The 16,346-nt window shown below is 32.8% G+C and overlaps 3 protein-coding genes across 3 annotated transcripts; 1 reads left to right on the top strand and 2 right to left on the bottom strand.

Annotated features, from left to right (window-relative positions):
* Positions 1 to 1,082: 1,082 nt before the first annotated feature.
* On the top strand, positions 1,083 to 8,425 carry LOC147800980 (uncharacterized). Its single transcript, XM_087155764.1, has 2 exons — positions 1,083 to 3,598; positions 4,029 to 8,425. Exons 1-2 carry the CDS (start codon positions 1,868 to 1,870, stop codon positions 6,072 to 6,074), a joined length of 3,777 nt encoding a protein of 1,258 aa, XP_087011890.1. The 5' UTR covers positions 1,083 to 1,867; the 3' UTR covers positions 6,075 to 8,425.
* A 3,551-nt stretch (positions 8,426 to 11,976) lies between these two features.
* On the bottom strand, positions 11,977 to 12,495 carry LOC147800979 (uncharacterized). The gene has a single exon (XM_087155708.1). The coding sequence runs from the start codon at positions 12,493 to 12,495 to the stop codon at positions 11,977 to 11,979; it is 519 nt and encodes a 172-aa protein (XP_087011834.1).
* On the bottom strand, positions 12,082 to 14,811 carry LOC147800978 (uncharacterized). Its single transcript, XM_087155821.1, has 2 exons — positions 14,158 to 14,811; positions 12,082 to 14,065 (listed from the first exon to the last, which is right to left on the bottom strand). The coding sequence occupies exons 1-2, from the start codon at positions 14,191 to 14,193 to the stop codon at positions 13,160 to 13,162; spliced, it is 942 nt and encodes a 313-aa protein (XP_087011947.1). The 5' UTR covers positions 14,194 to 14,811; the 3' UTR covers positions 12,082 to 13,159.
* Between the last annotated feature and the right edge of the window lie 1,535 nt (positions 14,812 to 16,346).

The following is a 16,346-nucleotide window of genomic DNA, read 5'->3' as shown; positions in this document are numbered from 1 at the left end:
TTGATTTCCTATATCAACTGAATATTCGAAATCATCCTTTTTGCAGATATAACAGTATATATATATATATATATATATATATATATATATATATATATATATATATATATATATATATATATATACACATGAGAGCTGAAAGAAATTTTCTTTTCAGACAAGGAATATTTATAAATATCGACTGAAACAGCAAATTAAATAATATCAAAACATCTCAGCATGTGTAGTTTTCAGCTCCGTTTTGCAAAAACTTTCCCAGAAAAGGTAACTATTGGGAGGAAATTCGTTGTCGCCTTCGGCTAGGAACAAAGTTTGATCTTCTCTGGTGACACACGTCAAGCCAGGACGGCTCTAACTACATTCAGGAAGCATAATTGACGTAGACACTGTCAAATATGTCCTGGAAAGGACGTGTGACTAATAATATTGGCAAAAGGGATCGCATTAGACTTTGATTTAGTTCCCTACGTGTAATATGTAATAGTGGCTTTCTGAAGTTGTTTCATGTTTTGCTTCAATGTCGCGATCCCCAATTGTGTATGGAATACAATCTTTGGAAATGATTACAACATTTTGAATTTAAGATATTTTAGCAATTGCTTAGTAGCTCGTTGTTAATTGTGAATTGAATTAGATATTTGTTCTTATAAAGTTGAAAAAAGATGTCTTGGTAATGTAGAAAAGATTTCGTTTAGTAAGAGCTTGCGAAAAACCAAGAGATTGAAATTTTTTTTTCGCGTTTAAAATTAAAAAAATTAAGGAAAATTGGAAAGTAATCGAGAATTATATTATGTTAGTAGTAGGGTTTTAGGGCTTCTGCGCCAGGGGTCCGGGGGTCCCGCGGATGTACTCTTGAAGGGGGTTGGGGGGATCCATGTAGGGGGCGTGGTCGAATGCGGGATCCGGGGGATTTTCGGGGATCCCGCGGGTGCACTCTTGAAGGGGGTTGGGGTGATCCATCAAATGTGACAGCTACTATAGTTGATGGTGTTTATTTTTGTAATTATTTTTTTTTAATCTTTATTTTTTAATTAATTTTTTTTAATTAATTTTTTTAATTATTGTTTTTAATCTTTATTTTTTAATTACTGTTTTCTGAGTTAATATTTTTTTTTTCTAATACGAGTGATATTTGAAAAATGACATAAAATGAAACCCGATGTCATACTATCAGGATTGAACATGAATCAGGTAATAATCAGTCTGTAAGATAAAACTTGAAAGCAAGATAAGACATGTTTCCGTAGGGTGATGTCATTTCTTCGATTCAATCAAAACAGGAATGCGTGACGTCATACAACCAGGATTCAACATGAATATGAAGTACGCGTCTTCAAGATAAGGCATGCATCACTTCTGTGTGGTCTAGAAAGATGAAGTATATTGAAATGCTTCGCTCACTTCTTGTTCGGTCTTGTTTCATTAGATCATTCTAGAATGTTCCATGGGGGGTGGAGTCAGAAAATCATGCCGTCATTTTCTGCCTATCAGAATAAATTTTACAGAACTAAAATAATGATATCATTTTTAACCAATCAGAACAAGCATTACATAGCCGTTCGCAATGCATTCTGGGTAGTCGACTACAGTTTAAAATCAGATGCGTTTGCCCAGAGACCTTATTCTGATTGTAGGATTACCTCTCTCAGGGCGCTTTTCTAAACTTAGTTTGTTCTCTCTTTGTTATTACGTTAGATATTTTGTTAATTTTTTATTTGTCATCGTTGTTAAAGTTTTGTTAGTTGTTTAACTTTTTATTTAAAAGTTTTGCTAGTTGTTACGGAGAAGTTTTTAGTTTAACTTTTTATTTAAAAGTTTCGTTAGTAGTTTTTTTTTATTATTACTTGTAAATTTATCAAGTTTTAAGATGAGTCAAGAATTTAGTGCTTCTTTGCCTGTGAACGATGAAGTGCTTGCTATGTGTGATTTTGGACACCTTACCGGTAAAGATTTGGATAACATGTTGAGACAAGATCAAGCGGATGAGGGTAAAGTTCCATGCCCTGAATGTACGAAAAGCTTTACCACACGACGAAATATGCTGCGACATCAACGTTTCATACATGGGGATAAACCCCTCCAATGCCCGGACTGCTCAAAGACCTTCGCCAGAACGGATAAACTAAAATGTCATCTCAGTGTGCATAAACGGAGAGCTGTTGTTTCCACGTTCACTACTTCCAAGCAGCCTCGTCTAGATATTCTTACTGCAAATCAGAATATTGTTTCCAATAGGGTTCCTGCTCATTCATCAACGTCCCATGCTACTTCTCCAGATCCCGATCCTTCCACATCTGCCTTTAATGGGAGAGTGAAAAATATTCGTCTTCCCAATAATGACCGCATTAAAGACATGCGGACATTTCTAGAACTCAAGCGAGAAGATTTTGTAAGAATAGTATCTTCTCACCTCGTTAACTATGAACTGAAAGTGAATCTAAAATTTTTGTGTCGTTACCAAAAAGTAACTCAAAATGGTATTATCAGCGAAGTGAAAAATTTCAAAACAAAAAATGCAGTCATTACATCTTCCGCCGATCTAAATGAAGTCTATAGTGCAAAGGTGGAAAAAATTCTGGCAGAAGCTGATGATTTTGAAGGGAAAGAATCTGGATGGGCCCTTGAGGAAATCATCAATTTAGAGGTATGGTTAAATAAGTACAATCCACTTCGCGGTTCTTCTTACATTGATTTACCACCAGTAATAAAGCAAAAGCACGCTATCATCAACGTGCATAACACCGACAACCGATGCTTTATGTGGGCAGTACTCTCTGCTCTCTACCCCATACCAGATCGTTGTCTACATGCTTCGCGATGTCAGAAATATGAGCCTTATATCTCTACTCTGGACTTTACAGGAATAGAGTTTCCTGTGAAATTAAAAGATGTACCTAAATTCGAGAAGCTAAATGGACTTTCCATCAACGTGTACGGATTGACAGAAAATAATAATGTGTATCCTCTGGTCATCACGAAAGAAGAGAAGTCTCGTCACATTGACCTAATGTACCTCACCAATGCTTCATCCTCTCATTATGCCTGGATCAAGCACTTGTCTCGGCTGCTCTCTAGACAATACTCAAAGTACAAGGGAAAACATCTTATTTGCCGAAGGTGCTTACAATTTTTTACGACAGATGAAATTCTTCAGCGGCATAAACTAAGTTGTAATCAACATGAAGCTGTACGAGTTAAAATGCCTACGGATAAATGGCTTAGCTTCAAAAACGTCAAACATACTCAGTTGGTGCCTTTCGTTATTTATGCGGACTTTGAATGTTTGACAAAACCTATTGACTCTTGTGAACCCAATCCAGATGTATCATACACAGAAATGTACCAGAAACACGAGCCCATTAGTTTCTGTTATTATGTTTGTTATATGGATGGACTTTACAAACCGCCTTTTGTTTACCGTGGTAGTGATGCAGCGAAAATTTTCATGGAAAAAATACGAGGTGAAGCTGAAGAAATTCAAAATTTGTACAAGAATCCAAAGCCAATGCTACCATTAACCATGGAACAACTCCAGCATTTTGATTCAGCATCCAATTGTTACTTGTGTGGAAAAGAATTTACTACGGAGAATTATAAGGTAAGTTATTGTATTTATTACTTTTAGACTATAAATTTTAAATCTCAGAGTTGAATTATCTCATTTATTACAAACGATAATTTTGTATTATTGGTACTCAAAAATCAGTGTCCGCAATTTACCTTTCTAACGATTTTTTTTTCTCCTAAGAATTCTTCATATTCATGTGATGATTAAAAAAGAAAATAGTACGAGTTTTCAAATTATTAAAACTAACTGTAAAAACTGATCTTTGTGAAAGAAATTTTCAGAATATCTCAGGAGTTTAAATTAGCTTCTTTTTAATTGATAGCTGCAAGAAATAAGATTTCACTAATCAATCAAAAAGAGGAAAGGAAATCACGTATTTCTTAAGATTATGAAAAATGTAAAATTTAATGTTATGGATTAAAATTAGTATGCATATTAAAAATAGTTTTTATTGTTATAGGTTAAGGACCACTGTCATCTAACGCAGAAATTACGTGGAATAAGTTGTAATACATGCAATTTACAAGCTAGACTACCAAATTTCATTCCCGTCATTTTTCACAACTTATCCGGCTATGACAGTCATCTTTTTATCAAGGAACTAGGAAAAGATGAAGAAAATATTACCGTGATTCCAGAAAATACTGAAAAATTTATTTCTTTCTCTGAATGTGTATCAGGAAAAATCTACCTTCGGTTCATCGACTCATTTCGTTTCATGGCAAGCAGTTTGGACCAGCTGGCAAAAAACTTATCTCTTGATCAGTTTCATCATATTTATAAATTTTTCTCGTCCTCACAAGTACCTCTGTTACTCCGTAAAGGGTTATACCCATATGATTACATCAACCACCCAGACAAGTTTGAAGAAACCACCCTACCTCCCCGGGAAGCGTTCTACAATCGCCTGAACGAGGCCAACATTACTCTGGCGGACTATGAGCATGCTCAAAGCGTTTGGAAGGCTTTTAAAATGTCTTCTTTGGGAGAATATTCAGACCTCTATGTGAAGACTGATGTTTTACTTCTCGCGGACATATTTGAAAATTTCAGAGGAGTATGTATGGACCATTATAATTTAGATCCTGCTTGGTACTTTACGGCTCCAGGGCTCTCCTTTGATGCTATGCTTAAGAAAACTAACATTTCTATTGAGCTTCTTACTGACTATGACATGCATCTTTTCATAGAAAACGGAATCCGTGGAGGGATATCCCAATGTTCGCATCGATATGGAGTTGCAAATAACAAATATATGAAAACGTATGATTCATCATATCCCTCTAATTACTTACTCTACCTCGATGCAAATAACTTATATGGTTGGGCAATGTCCCAACCCTTACCTCTTCAGGATTTCAAATGGGTGGATCCAACTATGGATATTTTATCTGCTCCTGATGATGGTCCAGTTGGTTTCATCGTAGAGGCTGACTTACAGTACCCTAATCATATTCATGATAAACATTCTGACCTTCCTCTTGCACCGGAAACTAGGATACCACCTGGTTGCAAGGATAAAAGACTGCTGACAACACTTTATAATAAAGAAAAATATGTCCTTCATTATCGCAATTTAAAATTATATATCCAACAAGGCCTTATTTTGAAAAAGATTCACAGGGTTCTTCAATTCACGCAGTCTCCGTGGTTAAAAGAATATATTGATTTGAACACTAACCTTCGGAAAGCTGCCAAAAACGAATTTGAAAAATCATTTTTTAAATTGATGAACAATGCCGTATTCGGCAAAACGATGGAAAATATACGAAAACGTGTAGATGTCAAGCTCTGCAGCTCTGAAAAAAAGGCAGAAAAACTAATTTCTCGATGTAATTTTCAAGACCGGACCATTCTTACAGAACGCCTTATTGCCATACACATGGGACGGACTGAAATGATTTTTAATAAGCCCATTAGCATTGGAATGGCCATACTGGATATTTCAAAAATACTTATGTATAAGTTTCATTACATCAAAATGAAGCCCAAATATGGAGATCAAATTAAATTGTTGTACACAGACACTGACAGTTTCATTTATGACATCACCACTGAAGATGTATATGCAGATATGAAAGAGGATATAAATAGTTATGATACGAGTGATTATGCAGCAGATAATATTTACGGTCTTCCTTTAGTAAATAAAAAGATTTTAGGGGTTATGAAAGACGAAAATAAAGGACATATTATGACAGACTTCATCGGATTAAGATCTAAAATGTATGCTTTTAAAATAAATGAAAATGTTACTAAAAAGTTGAAAGGAGTTAAAAAGGCTACTATAGATAAAAAAATTGAGTTTGAGGACTATAAGAAATGTCTCTTTGAACATCAACAACTCCATACTACCATGAACACAATTCGCTCCAAGGACCATAATATTGCATCAATAACAGTAAACAAGTTAGCTTTATCACCTTATGATCAGAAACGTTATATTTTAGAGGACAGGATCAGCACCCTCCCATTCGGACACTATTCCTTGGAAGAGGAAACTTAGTAAATAAAAAGAAAAAAAAATCTGCATAGGAAGAAAAAAAAAATGGAAAATGAAGAAAAATTGGCATAAACGAATGGACTTAAAAGTTTTAAGAAAGATTGAATGTAGATTTTAACGGCACATCTATGCTTTGCAATGAAGAGTGATTGAACTATTCAAGGAAATAGTGTTATAAACTATGACTGACAGGACTATAAATAGAAGTGAAAAAATTATATTATTTCATTCATCATGGATCTTTTGAAATTGAAGCATCCCTTTACAGCCGTCCTGGCAGGTCCAACTGGTAGTGGCAAAAGCTATTTCATCAAGAAAGTGATCGAAAACAAAATGTTGCAGCCTTTCCCAAAATCTATAGTGTGGTGTTATGGTGTTTATCAAAAACTGTACGATGAGATGCCTAATGTTATTTTTCATGAAGGACTTCCATCTGATTTGAATCAATATTCAAATGCATTAATTGTGATTGATGATCTCATGAGTGAATTGGGAAATGATCCTCAATTAACAAAACTATTTACAAAGTTTTCTCATCATAAATCTTTGAGTATCATCTTTGTGGTCCAGAACATTTTTCATAAAGGAAAGGAAATGAGAGAAATATCTCTAAATGCCCATTATCTTGTATTATTCAAGAATCGAAGAGATCAATCGCAAATTACACATTTAGGATGTCAATTGTACCCTCGAAAAGTTAAATTTTTTCAAGAATGTTATGCAGATGCCACATCAAAACCTTATGGTTATTTACTCATTGATTTAAAGTGTGATACCGAAGAATCCTTACGCATGCGTACTGGTATGTTTCCTGGAGATACTTATTATGTGTACCAACCTCGATAACTTCATTTTGACTACGAATTCTTAGCCAATAAGATGTCTGCCGTGGTAATTGACTTTGAAGGTTTTCCACTCCCATCAGGAAGCTACATCATCAAAGAACTCGCATTTCAAGCCGTAGAAGGTAGTTCTATCTCGGGATTATGCACCTTCAAACCACCGTACCCTTTCGAAGAACTATCAGCCCGTAAGAAAATGCAATACAATTGGATAACAAGAAATATTCATCGAATCGACTGGAATCAAGGACTGGAGCCTTACGCCAAACTTCGTACCATTCTAACATTTTTGTTTGATATGTTTTCACACATTTATGTGAAAGGACTCGAGAAAAAAAAGTTTTTGGAATTTCTATCTGGAAGAGTGTGCTATGATTTAGAAGATCTTGGCTGCCCTAAAATAGATGATTTAATGCCATCCTTTTCTTCCTGCCCCGCACATTCACCTGACTTTAAACATTGTGCCGTCGTCAAAGCAAAAGCATTTGCTCGTTTTCTCAAAGAAGAGTTATAAAAAGCTTCCACATCTGAGAAAAGAAATCATTTGAAAGCGAGATGTCTGCGTGTGATGTACGAACTTTAGAGCTCATAAAACTGATCTCGAAATCTAAACATTGCAAATCACTTATAAAAAAGTGTTCAAAGCGTGAGATTAAAACCCTGTGCGAGTGTGTTTTGAATGCTCTTTGTGGTAATATACCACTTACAAAAACTCAAAAAAGTCGTTTATCTCCTCACAAAGAAAGTTTAAGAAAACTTGTGAACAAGAAAACACCATTATACAAGAAGAAAAAAATTCTTATTCAAAAAGGAGAGGGATTCCTATCCATTTTACTGCCTGCAGCTATTTCTGTCATTAGTTCTTTAATTCATGGAGTATAGTAAGAAATTTGTGCTAGTTCCGGAAGATAGAATACAAGTAGCAGAACATCTATCCGAACTGGATCAACTAATGAAAAAAATTCTTCAGAATAAAAAGTTATCAGATGAAGAAAAAGTGACTTTGTATTTACAAGTGTTGCAAAAATATACACATTTTTCAATTCAGAAGCCTAATATAGAAGAATTTGAGTCACGTCAAACAGAAATTCCAACAACAGAACCAGCGAAAGAAGAACCCATACAAATAAAAAATGAAATAGAAGATCTGGGAGAAAGAATCCTTAGTGTAGTTCCAGCTCGATGGCAGGATAAAGCAACAGAAATGTTAAAGTTTTTGAAAGATCAAAAATCTCTCCTTTGGAATAATAAAGGTGAAATCATTTATAAAGATGTAACTGTTCCTGGAAGTAACATTGTAAATCTCCTCAATGACTTTTTAAGAAATCGGAAATCAGCCCCAGAAGGAAGACATGTATTTTTAAGTGCTTTGAGTGATGTTAAATTACCAAAACATTTGGATGTAAATAAAAAATTGTATAAAGAAAATAAAATTGTAAAAAAACGTGTAATGTATGCTCGCAGAAATGCATGGTTAAAACTTTGAAATAAATGCTATTTTATGTATTCAAATTTTCGTCTTTATTGATACTTTTTTCTTTCAGGTGTAAATATTTTAACTTACTAAAATTTACGGAAAAAGTTAAAAATAATAAATGTTTTTTTTTTTTTAAAGTAATAAATGTTTGGAAGAAAAAAAAAGTGTTAGAAATTTTTTTTTCTCTAATGCATTAAAAAATTTGGAAAAGAAACGAAAAAGTTTTTTCTTGCGTAGAAAAATAATTTTTCGCCAATAAAAAAAAAATTGTTTTAAAATAAACTTTACAAAATATTTTTATTCTAGAGTGAAAAAATTTTAAAAATAAAATTTGGAAAAATAATTTTTCTTAAGTAGAAAAATTTTTAGAAAAGTAATTTCTAAAAACAAAAAAAAAATTTGGAAAAAAAATTTTAAAAAGAAAATTTCCGAAAATAAATTATGTAAAAAAAATTATAAAATTAAATTTATAAAAAAAAATTGTGCAGAAACATTTTAAAAATAAAAACTTCGTTAAAGTTTTCTCATTTAAATAAAATTCCGAAATATAAAATTTTCTAGAAATGTTGTATAAATTTTCATAATAGAAACAAGAAAGACACAAATTATTTAGTTTAATTTCTTTTTATTTTTTAAAAACAAATCTTAAACCATATCGTTTCTTTACAAATTGAAACATCAGAAAATCATTGATATACAATCGATTTAAAATATAATACATAGAATAATCTTGACATCGCTTGAATAAAAAGTAAATACAATATTGTCCGCATACATTGGACGTAGGTGATTGAAAAACTTTGGAATTCCATCGTACATTTGAATAGGAAGAGGTATTCATATTATAAAATTCGGGAGGTCTTCCATACGAGTCATAAAATTCTAATTCCTTTTTATCATTCACGAATAATGCAAGCCAGTGAGATCCTGGTCGGGATGAGTCATCTGCATTCATGATAGCACATGTATTTTCTTGTAGATTAGGAATCTTATCTCTTGAATATACTCCTTGAAAGTAAGGCGATGTTATCTTCTCTCGAGATAAAATGTGAAATAATTGTAATCCATCCATTCTTTAATTTCCGAAATCGTACAAAATATTTCTTGACTTGTTAATTTCTATTAAATTTTCAAATTCGGCAAAAATGATTACACACACAGTCTGCTCTAATGATTTGCTGAATTTTAGTTCTAATCGTAAGTTGCTGTGTTTGATTAGATTTAAATGCTCTCCAGAACATAAATCGGGGGAGAGATCAAATCCGAACAAAGTATTTCCTTTCACGTATTCTTCTCTCGAAATAAATATTCCTTTATCTTGGCCCATTCGTTCCGTACCCACAAATAGAGTTTGATAGGCACGAATGTATTGATTTTTTGCAAAATCTAGTTCCAATGGATTATGAGGTACAGGTTGTCCATCTACATACACTCCAATAAAATTTAAATCAAAGTGTTTAAAATCATAGGGAGATTTCGAAAATGTTCCATGAAAAGCTTCATTATCTACACAACCAATAATAACTTTTTTCGGCATAGGACCTGAAAATACGTTATCTTGGATAAAAGACATACTTCCCTTAGGAATCGAATACACTTTGCATTGCACTCGATTAATGGGGTATTTTGCACTTGTTTTCTCGAGTGCTTTAGCATGACCAAGTAACACTCCTGGATTCACACGAACTTTTCGGATAAACAAAGACACATGATCTAATACTACTTTAAATCCTTCAGATCCTTGTAAACAAAATTCTGGCTTACTTCGTATCAATTTTATTTTCACATCCACCAAATTGAGTAACAGACGCTCTTGGTGAAATAAATCGGAATGTATACATCCAATCATATCCACTGTAGCACTTTCTTTGATAAAAGCAGTTCTTTTCTTTAAGCCATCATCAGAATCTTTGTAAAATAATTCAGCTGTTAATTGAGAAGTTTTGCTATCGTATCCATGGTTGAGGAGAGTTTCTATGTAGGCTCGATAAGGATAAGTATTACTTGAATTGGATACAATACGATCATTCAATGAAATATCAACTTGAGAAAATAACGAATGAAGAAATAAATTCACAGGTCCAATAGTATCATCTTTAGTGATGAGAGTATTATCACTTTTTACAATTTTCGCTTTCACATACAATTGAGTTTGGCTGAGATCTATGTAATCTTCAGCACTTCCTGAAACGTGAAACTCTACAGGTGCATTATCAAACACATTAGAAAGAGGATGAAACTGTATCCACTGACCATCTTGAATAACAGTTTGAGTACTAGGTAAGTTAAACAACTCCAATTCAGATTTCACACATTCGGGAGAATCTTTCAATAAAAATGCCATTATGGATCAAAAATATCACGTCCACTCACTTTGCGAGCTTTTGATGAAATGATTCTTTTCTGCTTCTTACGCTTCCTTTTATACTGTCCTTTTCCCACCATCGATTGTACTTTATCAATAGCTTTTCGAGCTAAATTTTTTCCACTCTCTTTCGCTCTTGTTTTTACAGCTTCTTCCAAATTTTCGCCAGATAATACATCAGATGCAACACGGGTTCCAGTTTTTAAAACTTCTTTTCCAATAGTTTTACCACCTTTTACTAAAAAGGGTAGTGCTGCTCGAAATAATCGACGAAATATACCGCCAAGTCCATAGCCTTTTTGGAAATTAATACCTTTATAATAGGACAAACCCGAGCCAATTTGACTCGCATAATGTTCTTCGAATTTTTTAGTACAACAAACGTACGGTACACTCATCTTGACGTCTTCTCTTCAAATGAATGTTTCAAAAACGCATCGTACTATTTATAGTATTTGCTTCATGCGGAAATGTAAAACTATGATCACTTTACCACTTTCAAAAGGTACGAAATTACCTGAATTCAATCTAAGCTCCATTTGAATAGTTTGAAAGGAGTGCCTCATCAAAGGTAAGTATTGAGGTCTATCATAATACTGACTGATTGTTTCACCGTCATGTCCTTTTATTCGAACCATCCGCAGTAGAGGAGCTTGTGTATCTCCGACAATTTGGGGTGAAATAAGATCTGTGTACACATAGAAAACTGAAAAATTAGACCACGCGTCAGCCACAAATTCGCTTTTCTGGTTACCCGTAATCACTGCATCGCGTCGAAATCCTAACAATTCAGCTAGCTTTTCTAAATAAAGACTGCAACCTTGAACGACGTTAATTTTTACTCGTTTCGTAGCTTTATTGTAACTTATTGTAAACCGGCTAGGATTTTTAGGTAAAGCAAGTTGTATAGCTGATACAATATCGAACATTGATTCATAACACCCCACATCAATTGTTTGCTTTACAGTCGATACGATATTACCATTACTTATCTTGTATTGAAAATAATTGTTACTTTCATTTACGTTCAGCCAAGAATGGGGATAGATGATTTCAGATAGGCCTACTTCCCATTCACCGTTTAGATTAACTGGTATCGGTAACTGCGTCTTAAAATGAGAGATTTTGTTGTTAGGAAAAAACTGCATGGAGCTATCAGAAGGTAACGTCACGTAGAAAGACATTTTCGAGAATGAGCCTTCAGAGGTTAAGTTTCACTATTTATACTTTTTGAATATCACTCACCCAGGCATTAAACTTTTCAGGATAGCCTAAAAATTTCACGAAATATTCTGTGCTTCCTCCCTTCCTTCTCTTTTTGATCACTTTTTCTACCGGATAGAAGCCAGAGTCTACTACCTTTTGCAATTCTTCTTTATAAAAAGTACCTTTGATCTCTTCACCTTGTAAGTCTTTTAATCTATAAACAACAGGAATTCGAGGAATAATTTCATGAATAGTGAATATTTCCCGACTCCAGTTGTGTTCGTATCCTTTTTCAAAATGACCTTTCAGTCTGCTGATTCGTACTGTATCTCCTAATTTAAAAACAGGTGGATTGCGTTTTAATGTCTTCAAATCTCCATACAAATTTTCCAAGACCTCACTGGTATTGCTTTTATTAACGGAAGCTGGTTCCATTTTAATACTGCTATGTCGAGTGTGATTGTAACTCCATATTAATTGATCAATCACATCGATGTAATTTTTAGTATTGAATTCTGTGAAATATTTCCACATTTTTGTTTTCAATGTTCTATTAAATCTTTCCACAATACTTGATTTCGTAGAATTATTTGTTGTAAAAAATTTAATCTGCATGCTTTTCAAATAATGTTGAACTGTTTTATTTTTGAACTCTGTTCCATCATCCGATTGAAGTAATTCAGGCTTTCGTTCCTTAAAAATAGATTCTAAGGCTACTTTTACATTTTTTCCCGTTTTATCTTTTAGCGGTATGGCCCAAGCATACTTTGCGAAAACGTCAATGCACGTTAATAAGTATTTATACCCTTTATTGAATTTAGAAAGAGATTGCATGTCGACTAAATCGACTTGAAATTGCCTGTTCATATCACTCATCAAAACACGATTCCGTTGAAATTTGCGTCTAACAGGTTTATGCAGTGTATAAGAATCTTTAAAAGAGAGCCACTTCTTAACGGTATTTGCATTCTCTTTTCCTTTGAGCGCACCATGTATTGCATCCGCACCCCCAAAACTAGCTGGATGTTTGGGATCTTTATAAAAGGATTCCATGTTAACAGTATGAAATGCAAAGTATAAATGAAGAATATTATTAGGGTTGGTTCCATTTATAGTGAAAAATAGTGAATGAATATTTATTTAATCTGGAAAATAATAACATATTGTTATATAATTTGGAAAATAATAACATATTTATTTAATCTGAACTAGTACAAAAATCATTTCTGGCTGTTTGAAGTATTTCAACAAGATCAATTGATTCTAGGAAATGAGCAGTTACAAAGTTTAATAAATTATTTTGTGTGACAGGATGAAGCGTTTTGTTTTTAACAGTATTATAAAATTTTTTAACAATTTCATTAGGTTTAAAGTTCATGGCAGCTTCAGAAAACATTGCTCGCGTGTTGGTTGAAAGTTCTAAATGACTTACTTCCATAGGATTCATTAAGTCTTTGTGTTGAGCGAGTAACATGTATATTTCAGTCCGTAAGAGGTGTCTTAAAGTTTCAACGATAGTTCCTTCGTCTTCTGGTGCTGTCACTGGTACAGGGTGCTTTAAAATTTCTTCAAACATCTTTTTAAAGTCCAAATTACTGTATTTTAAATAATATAAATTGTCCATCAAAAATTCCCGAATTGAGAATATTTTTTCCCATTGCTCATCATTCAGGGTTATGCTAGTTGTGTAGGTGTTACCCTTTCGACAAGTAGAGACTTTTTTGAGCAGGATGGTTTCACCAAATTCAATGCATACAATATTTTGAAATTTATCTTTGTCTTGAATGCCAACACTTGTATTAGAATAGACAGTCACTGGATCGATGAGGTATGGTAAGTTGATGAAATATTCATAAAGGGGGTGGTCTTTTTTCTTTTCAGTTGACTTTTCTCTCAAAAATGAACTGTTCACCAAATGGATGAACTGGTAAGGCGTTAGAGTAATTCCTTCTTTCGATGGATAGTACTTTTCTCCATGTTTCTTATATCGTCTCACATTAACCAGAATTCGATCACGGTAAATAGTAGTGGAAATAAAGACATCTTCTACTAAAATAAACATATTGGAAGGAATACTGCTTTCGTGGAAAGATCCTTGATTGTTCTAAAAAAAAAATCAAAAACATTTATTAGATTATAAAATACTACAGAAATATATGCATATTATAAAAAAAAATAAAAATAAAAGATACTTACTTCGCTATGATCAGCTTTTCGCTTCATGTTAGCCATTCCTTCGTTACGAATATTTAAAAGGCACTAAGGCAGAAACCAAATTATAAATGACGATTTGTATAAGAACATATACTTTTATACTATTTTCTCTCATTTCTGATTGGTTCTTGAAATTCATGCGCTCATTGGTTGAAAAAGTAGTGATGTCATTGAAATACTCCTTTCTGATTGGTTGATCACAGAGCCTCTAGCGGTAAATTTTGAAACTAAATAAAAATGCAGCGCCTCTTGCGGAGAAAAACATTGCTGAATAATGCAAGATTATTCTTGATTTATCTTGAATCTACCTGTTATAACATGCATGTATGACGAAGAGGCTTGTAAAGCAACAAAACAACTAATTAAAAACAAGAATTAAAAATAAAGATTAAAAACAATAATTGAAATAATTATATAAAAAATAATTTAAAAAGTAATTATTAAAAATTAAATTAAGAAATAATAATTAAAAATATTTCGTTACAAAATAAAGATTAAAAAATTAAATAAAAAAAATAAAAAACACCCTCAACTATAGTAGCTGTCACATTTGATGGATCACCCCAACCCCCTTCAAGAGTGCACCCGCGGGATCCCCGAAAATCCCCCGGATCCCGCATTCGACCACGCCCCCTACATGGATCCCCCCAACCCCCTTCAAGAGTACATCCGCGGGACCCCCGGACCCCTGGCGCAGAAGCCCTAAAACCCTACTACTTATGTTTATATGATGTAATGTCAGTTATAAAAATTATTTGGACCGGAAAGTAATGTCCTTTCGATGCATTTTATATATGTTGTGAAGAATTTATTTTTAATTAATAATGTTTTCACCCTCATTAACAATAACCTTTCAATGTCGGATTGAAAATGAATCGAAATGGGCCGAAAAAAATTAATTGGTTTTCAAGACTAACGAATATTTAATGCGCCGAAACGACATTACTTTCTGGTCCCCCTAATATACATTTTTATTTTTCCTCTTTGATATAATAACTCTTTTCATTTTGAACTAAAGGATTTTTTTAGACCATAATTTAGATCCTTCATATAATATGTAATAGCGACTTTCTAAACTTGTTTTCTGTATTGCTTCAATGTTGGGTTCTCCAATTGAATTTGGAATACAATCTTCGGAAATGATTACAAAATTTGGAATTTAGGATATTTTAGCAATTGTTTAGTAGCTCATTGTAAATTTTATCAGGTATTTGTTATTCAAAAGTTAAAAAAAAGCTTTGAGAATAGAAAAGACTTTCATTTTTACGAGGTTACGAAAAACTGAAAATTGAATATATTTGTTTTCCTGTTTGTTTAGAAATTTAAAATTTAAAAAAAATTGGCAAGTTATCAGGAGTTAAATTTCCTTTGTATGATATAATATTAATAATAATATTAATAATAAATAAGGGTTTTATTTTCAACTATTTTATAATTACTTAACTCGCTTTTGAGCTTAATGATTCATTTATTTTTTTAATCAAAATATTATGTTTTTTTTTATAAATTACTACAAAAATGCTTGAATAGTTACTTAAATTTTTTAAATGCTTGCGTAGTTCTAAAAATTGAAATGAAAAATATTTGGTTCAGATTTTATTGTTTGGAAAGGATGCAGAATGCAAAAAGATCAAATGCAAATATAAATGAATCGATTAAGCTCAAAGAGAAATTGAATTATGAGTTGAGAACTATAATCCAGACAATTGACATATATTTTTTTTATATCCTTATCAATTTTGGAGGAAAATAAATACACATTTCTTTCCACACAATTTTATTTAAGTGGTTGTGTTTGGTATAACTCTTTCCTCTACTACTTGTGTTGACTAAAAATTGCTCCTGAGGGAATTTGAATCTTAAACGTTTTGATCGAACTACAATATTCCTGCTTATAAAATATTATAGTATAAGAGCATTATTTCGCTGAGGCTTAAGCCTTGTAATTGAATACGGCTATACTATCGTGCAATTGAAAAAACAACGTAAGTGCTTCTCAGTTGATTCCGAGAAACAAGTGACAACTATTTCCTTTCTATAGCCACTGATATGTACGCTAAAATAAAATGTCAAAAAACTGATAAAACAGAATTTATTTTTTAATATTATTTATTTTTTCTTTTTGCAGTTCGTAGTTTAACATACAAAGATGCCAAACATATAAAAATCTC

The sequence above is a fragment of the Parasteatoda tepidariorum genome, chromosome 12, assembly GCF_982258835.1.
Source record: "Parasteatoda tepidariorum strain Cologne lab strain chromosome 12, Ptep-v5.0, whole genome shotgun sequence".
Lineage (NCBI taxonomy): Eukaryota > Metazoa > Arthropoda > Arachnida > Araneae > Theridiidae > Parasteatoda > Parasteatoda tepidariorum.
Note: the sequence above shows the minus strand (reverse complement) of the source record. Positions and strands in the feature narration are given on the sequence as shown.